The sequence below is a fragment of the Eptesicus fuscus genome, chromosome 13 (genome assembly GCF_027574615.1).
Source record: "Eptesicus fuscus isolate TK198812 chromosome 13, DD_ASM_mEF_20220401, whole genome shotgun sequence".
Taxonomy (NCBI): domain Eukaryota; kingdom Metazoa; phylum Chordata; class Mammalia; order Chiroptera; family Vespertilionidae; genus Eptesicus; species Eptesicus fuscus.
This window is the reverse complement of record NC_072485.1, coordinates 57,567,968-57,575,746: the sequence shown is the minus strand read 5'-3', so window position 1 is coordinate 57,575,746 and position 7,779 is coordinate 57,567,968. Positions and strand designations below refer to the sequence as shown.

The window sequence follows — 7,779 nt, the reverse complement described above, 5'->3', positions numbered from 1 at the left end:
GTTTAGGATGGCAATGTACAGATAACCTTGTGAGAGAAATATGTTTTTATTTTCTTACAATCCAGCTCTATAAATATTGTTAGGCCACAAAAATTAAAAGCCATAAAAAACAGTTTCCACATTCTAATTTTTATTAACACTTAAGAAGGAACAATATGAGCTGTGCACAATGTACAACACCATAGTTTTATTTAATAGGTCAAACACTGCATCTGTGGCTTACTTCATAGTAACACTGACTGGATTTCTCAAGCAAGAAATATATCTCTTCCACATGTGAAATCATGCTTCAACAATGAGATCATTTCAAATTACACAAAAATGTTCATAAAAATCTACCTAGTGGATGACAAATTATTACTGCCAATATTGGGATAACTATCTCATAGTTTTATAAAATTCATAATCCTCAGATATAAATGCTTAATATTGATCATTGGTTAATACTATCTGACATATACTTAATACTGACAATTCCACGAAATATATTAGCATCAAACAATGAAACACCAGTTAAAATTTTTTTGCAATAATGTTTCTTCTTTTGTATGCAATGAAAAAATACTATTCCTTTGGAACTTAAGTGTAATTTAAAACTAGAGATTCAAGTTGACCTGTATCTCTCACTCTATAAGGTTAAAAAATATATATGCTATATATATATATATATATATATATATATAGCATTTTTAAGGGAAATAAGAATAAGAACGAGTGTATATGTGCCACAGACCTAAGTATGAGAGTAATAATTCAACTTTTTTTTTTTTTAAATTTAGCTATCAAATTCACCACCTCATTCTGATTTAGTTGATCCACTTTTGGTGTTAAACTCTGTGATTGATGTCAAATCACATCAAATCAATAGCCAACAATACCTCTGGGTGTCAAAGGCATAGGGATAAGGCACTGAACATTGTGTAAAGGGATGAATCAATACAAAGGATTCTAAATGCATTAAAAGATTTGAGATTACTTTAAACAAAAAAATCAAATTCCATAAACAACTTGTGCCTAACATACAAATTGCTAATGCTCAAACAAGCTTCATGATGAAAAAAGGCATTGTAGAAGACAAATAATTTTTTAAAATAATTCAACAATTTTTATATTAAGATCAATAAATTAATCAATATGCATTGTCTTGAATTTCTTAACTACAAAGACATTACTGCTTTAAGATATATTTCATTTACTCAAAGACCTGAAGCAATCTAATAACTTCATAATGCTCTTTTCCAGATAAAACAATCCAGTCCTCAAACTATTTTTACCAAAACGTTATCTTTAAACAACTGAATTGTTAGTCTTTTGTTGAAACCCAAATGTTCAGTCTCTTGAAAAAGCAATTTTGCATTTACTTGAAGGACTACCTGGGATTTTTATGGAAGTTTCACTTATTCAGGACAACTTCAGAAACATACCCTCGCCATGATATTTACCCAATATGCTTAATATGTGAGTCTTATGTCATCTGATTTTGGTTTTTCATTTGCATAGTCTGAAATGGCAGGATAAATATGGCTTTTTAAGCCCCTTCACTTCTTTTCTCTTTGTCCCAACATTTTTCTTGATGGGAAAGTGATATGAAACATCCCAGTAGAAGACCATGAAAATGTGCAGATGCACTGGAAGGTGACGGGACAGCCCTAGTCCAGTGTTGGATTATAAACTGCAACATTCCATGATTTTCCATATTCTGATTCCACATGCACTTTTAACAATCATTTATAGAATCCCAGAAAACAATATCTAGGGAGGGCCCAGCCAATGGAGCAGAGAAGGTATTCTTCTGACCTCACAAAGTTGGCCTCTATAAAAGTGTACAAAAACTTTGAGTTAAAAAAGAAGGAGAAGGGATAAAATTGACACATGGCTTCTGGCCTCTGGCCCTAATCTAGGGAAAATGTGAAGCCAGACAGGCTACCAGCTGCTTACTCATTTTGTTGACTAGACTGTTGATTTAGCCAGCTCTACTTTGTTTTCCTGAATCATGAATTCTTTGGCAAATTCACTAGAATCAATTGTCAAGTTCTCTTTTAATTTCTTAAGCTCAAAGTCATGGAGAATCTTGACTGTCATTAGCCTTTCTCGCTTAATTCTCTCCAGAACATCTTTTGGAACATCAGGGATCATCCAAGCCAACAAAAATTTAACTAAAAATACAACGTGCTAGAAAAAAACATAAAATAACACTGTTAGAATTGTCAAATGTTCAGCAGGAAGCTCTTACAAATAATTTCATTCATTCAATAAACTGTGCTCAATGCAGGAAGTACCAGGAAAATAAAAAAAGATATGTCCCCTGTTCTGGAACTTTCCAAAAAAGACCAATAGTAAACAGATAAATACATTCTAAAATATGTAATACAGAAATTGAGGTTGAACACATTATTGAATATACTCTTTTTTTCTATGCTCCTTCCTAAAAACCTAATAAAATACTTGAAAATGAATTTTAAAAGATAATATAACCAACAAAGACTAAAAGAAGGGAGGGAATAGTAATAGACTCCAGAGTAGAGAAAGCTGGCACTTAAACTTGCAATGGTTTCCTGGCCCTGGTAGGGGTGTGGGCAGGAGGCAACCAATCAATGTGTCTCTCCCACATCAATATTTCTCTCTGTCTCTCCCTCTCTCTTCCATTCTCTCTAAAAAAAAAAAAAAAATCAATGGAAAAATATCCTCGATTTGATATTTACCAAATATTAACCAAAAAACCTTCACAAAAAACAAAAGAAGTCATAAAGACTAGGAAATCAGAATGCTATTGCATTTGCATTTTATAACAACACTGGCCCTAACCCAGGGAAAAGCTAACAGAAAATAGAGCAATGTCTTTAAAAAAATTCAGGATATCGAAATAAAGATGGTTAAACATTTTTCAGGAAAAAGGACTTTCAATCTTGAATTTCATACCAATTAATCATCGATAATGAAAGAACATATGTTTTTAATATGCAAGTTTTCAAAAAATGTAATTTTCCTCAGCAAATTACTGAAAGATGTACTTCATTAAAAATATGCTATCAATCCAAAAATGGGAGAAACATAGATTGCAGAAAATATAGCAATTAATATAAGAGAAGGTAAAGAGAAATCCCAAAAAAGACAATGAGTCAGAGCCTGTGATAATTACAAAAATTAGTAAAAATAATGAATAAACAAAAACAAAAATATCAAAAGATTCCTAGTGCAATTTACCAGACTGAAAGGTGATAAAAAATGTAGGAATGAAAGAGTGATAAAGAGCAGATAGAGAAAGAGAGAGGGGGGATATGGAGGAATACTACATAAGACTGCTCTCTTTTCTTTATGGTGCAAAATTATTTGATTTTTTAAAATCACTTACATATATAAAAAATAAAGAAAAACTGATTAGACTTTGTGTGTGTTTGCATTAGACTTTTCCATTATTGAGATTCACTGTAGAGTAAAAAAAGTGCCTTACACTGACTTCTCTCTCCCTTATTGGCTTTCATGTCTTACGATTTGTAGCTCTCAACTTGTGTCTTAGTCAAATACCACCTCTGTATTTGTTCTTTTTTACTGCGTTTCTTATATCTAAACTTATACTGGAAATTCCACAAGGGAGAAGCACAATATAGTGGACAGAGCAGAGTCTTGGGAGTGAGACATCTGGCATCAAAACCCAGGTTCAATATTAGCTGATTATCTTTAAACCAAATACCTTATTTTGATAAGCCTCAGATTCATTTTTCAAGAGCAAATAATAAAGTCAAACTTACAAGGTTATTATAGCCTCTGAAACCAATATGTAAAGGTATTCAGTAAAATCAGTGAGTCCCCTGCCTTTTTCCTGTCCCTCAAGCGATGTAGCCATATTTTTTTTCTTTTCTGTCACCTTGATAGTTAGTAAGTGAATAACAGGCACTCACTATACTGAAAATATCCCTAAGTTGCTTTTTATGACAACAAATATATCAAAACAATTTATTGAGATAATGCTACTTCTTTTCTGAACAGATATCTTTAGAAATATATGGCTAAAGGGAGCAGAGAGACTAACTAGAATGAATGCTAAGAAGGGCTTACCTCCATGACTATGATGAAGGTCATTTTGGCAGCAAGGACGTGCCAGAATTGCATATTATGAGAGTATTTTTCTGGGTTATTAGGGGGATATCTGTGATCTCTATACCTGAAAAATATTTATACAAAAAGTTAGCTACAGATTCAAATAGAGAGACCTCTTAAGAGACTCTTTTAGTTGATCTCAAAACTCAAGTCACAGTAAGATAACTGCTACTATGAAACATTTATCTTCCTTGCACAGATAAAAGTCATGGCCAAATATTGCCCACATATAGTATAGATGTCTTAGGTGACCCTGCTAGCGGTTCTCAACCTGTGGGTGACCCACAGGTTGAGAACTGCTGCTGTAGAGCCTAAGACCATCGGAAAACACAGATATTTACATTACGATTCATAACAGTAGCAAAATTACAGTTATGAAGTAGCAACAAAAATAATTTTATGGTTGGGGGTGCCCACAACATGAGGAACTGTATTAAAGGGTCACGGCATTAGAAAGGTTGAGAACCACTGCTCTAGATGCAAATATGAAACATATAATGCTTCTGTCTACCTGTGATGCAACATTTTGCTGTTTCTTTGCTGGAATCCAAAATGAATCAATTGGTTTAAGAATTAAGGGGCCTTAATGTTTATTCTATCAATATAGTATAGTATAATATAATGGAATCTATACATATAAAACGCTAATATGCAAATAGACAGAACAGCGGAACAACCGAACAACCAAACAACCGGTCGTTATGATGTGCGCTGACCACCAGGGGAGCACGTGTGGAACATGGCAGGCATCAACTGTGGTGGGATGGTGGAGCAGGTGAGTGTGGGAGCCAGATCAAGGCGGGAAGCCGGTTGCTGTCATCAGGGCGAGCCTCTGGTGGTTACTGAAAATTCTTTGCTCCCGCAAGCTGCAGTCCCACCAGCTGCCAGCGTGGAGTTACTGCTTGCACCCACTGCTGGCGCCCAGCGCCAGCCCTGATCACTTGGCGCCGTCAGCAGGTGCGAACTGTGGCTGCTGGCCCCGATCGCCCCTGAGGGCTTTTCTACCTCCCCCTGCTCCTGAGAGGCAATTGGGGCAGCAGCCACTGATCCCACGCACTGATGGTGCTGGCCCTGCTAGCACCCGCTGCTGGTGCAGGCCCTAATTGCTCTGTGCCATCATCGGGTGCGAGCGGGGCTGGAGCTGTCAGGGGACCAGGGGCCGTGGTGGGAGGGGCCAGGCGGGGGTGCAGAGGATGGGCTGAGACCCGCCCCTGTGTCCACTGCAGCCTTGCAGCCCACAGTTCTTTTCAAGGTGCACAAATCTGTGCACTGGGCCGATAGTATAGTATGGTATGGTATGGTATGGTATGGTATGGTATGGTATGGTATGGTATAACGTAGTATAATCCTGTATAATAAAAGCCTAATATGCAAATCAACAGAACAGAGGAAGGACTGGTGGAACGACTTTGCTATGATGAGCACTGACCACCTGGGGGCAGACAATAAACGCAAGAGTTGCCCCCAGCCCGCAGGCCCCAGGCCAGCCAAGGAGGGTGCCAGTGGACTCCCTCCACTCCATCGCCCCCGAGTCAACCTGCAGAGGGAGGTGACTAACGGCTGCAGCAGCAGGGGTGGGGCCAGCTGGCAAGTGGATGGCAGGGGGGCAGGGCCAGCCAGCAAGTGGGCTGGACCTGGGAGGCAACTGGCGGGGCGATTGGAGGGTAGGGTCAGCAAGTGGGCGGCACCAGGCTGGCCAAGACAGGTGCCAGTGGGGACCCCTTGATCATCCCACCAATCGCCCCACAGATCGGCCCTGATTGCCAGCCAGGCCTAGGGACCCTACTCATGCATGAATTTCATGCCCCGGGCCTCTAGTATAATATAATATATTATAAACATATTACATATAAATCTTTAAATCCTGGAGTAAAAAGATCCTCACAGGATACAAGACACTAAGTGTAGAAAGAGTAGGTTTACAAATCCAATTTCACACTCACTGCATAAAAGAAACCCTTTACATAGAATGGATGGTGAATCAATCATTTTTTTGCTTCTTTTTCAGTTTATCTTATTTTGAGGACATATAATTAAGGTCAAGTAGATTAGATGCATGTATAACATAATTATACTATATATATATTACACCTTGGAATCAAAGGGTATTTGTTGGTGAGAAATCTTTCCAATAAATTTAGAAAATAAACAATTCAAAATTGACATTATCTTTACCCATAATATTTTCTTACTTTGGGACATTCAACAATTCCAAATCAGAATCATAGAATGTGTGAATTTTAAAATTATGCACTTGATTTATCTAGGATTTTTATTGCCCCAAGGAAATCCTTTATGTTCTAAGGCATGAATGAAATATAGAACTTAGCAAGACATTTAGAGGGTACAATGAAAGCCTAAGAAAACAAGAGGAAACCTGCAAGTGGTGAAGTCTCGTTTGTCCAAAGGCGCAGTGGTGTTTGGTAAATCGGCTATCAGGAATATTGACAGGCTGTTATTGACATATCCTCTCAAAGGTTCACTGGCATTATATGCGTAGGCATAGTAGTAAACTAAACGAGGAATGATGTCCGATGTAAATGCAACAATAAAAGCCTAAAGGATAAAGCAAGAGGGAGATCAGGAGCAAGCAATCTAGTTTCTAACATATCTGATTTGTTCCCTGGCTGGTGTAGTTCAATCCCATGTGCCAAGGGTTGCTGGTTGGATTCCTGGTCAGGACACTGCCCGGGTTACGAGCTTGATCCCTGGTGGGGGCATGCAGGAGGCAGCAGGTTGATGTTTCTCTCACATTGATATTTCTCTCTCCCTCTTCCTTTCTCTCTCTCTCTCAATCAATAAAAATCTCTTTTAAAATGTCTGATTTGTATCTATCCCAGTTCCATGTGCCATATCGATGCAAAATGATTAAAATGCTATTATAAATCATGATAATATGAGTCTTTGGCCTAAAATATGAAATACCACATTTACAGTATATGATTAGTAGTCCAAGATGTCATACCTAGAAAGTGACTAAGTTAAAATCGAACCTAAGTGTACCTGTCTCCAAAAAAGCATGCTCTTTCCACTCTGCCTTTCTATTTCCTACATTTCTCATTGTTGCACAGTGCAGTTCCAGTGTCCTTAAACAAATTCAGTTGCCTGGATCAACTCCCAACTCCAAAAGCTAGGACAGTGTTTGTGTACGTGTGTATGTGTGTGCGCGCGTGTGTGTGGAGGAGTTTGGTGGGGAGGGAATGGAGAGATACAAGACCATGAGTTAGTAAATTTCTCACAGTTAAATGCAATTAATTTCAGTATTTTATTTCATAGGAATGCTATTTTTCCATCTTTTCCTAAGCTCTAAATGGTATAAACAACATGTTTCTTTTAGGGTTGATAAGTCACTTTAAACCAGCTGGCTCTATATCTACATTTCTAGTGGTAGATTTTTAAAAACCTTTTAACATTACTTCTATAGCTACTGGTCCATTCAGGTTTCAATCACTAAATAAATTTTGGCAGTTATTATTTTCTAAAAAATTAATAATTTCAAATAAATTTGAGACTTATTGTAATAAATATATACACAGCAGTCTCTCAATGTTCTCACCTGTATCTTATAACTCTTTTACATGTTTGAGATTTTTGGAGTTTTGCTTATTTTATTTGTCTTTTCAATGAGTCAATTCTTGATTTACTTAGCAATTATATTGCTTTTTGTTTGTTTTCTAATTT

At 37.2% G+C, this 7,779-nt stretch overlaps 1 protein-coding gene across 1 annotated transcript in view; it reads right to left on the bottom strand.

The window, feature by feature from the left end:
* Positions 1 to 681: 681 nt before the first annotated feature.
* ANO5 (anoctamin 5) overlaps positions 682 to 7,779 on the bottom strand; it is a 60,687-nt gene continuing 53,589 nt past the window's right edge. Inside the window, exons 19-21 of the mRNA XM_054725307.1 lie at positions 6,476 to 6,654; positions 4,057 to 4,162; positions 682 to 2,172 (exon numbers count right to left, since the gene is read on the bottom strand). Of these exons, the coding sequence (XP_054581282.1) occupies positions 1,951 to 2,172; positions 4,057 to 4,162; positions 6,476 to 6,654 (507 nt within the window). The 3' untranslated portion in view covers positions 682 to 1,950. The remainder of the gene's footprint in view (positions 2,173 to 4,056; positions 4,163 to 6,475; positions 6,655 to 7,779) is intronic.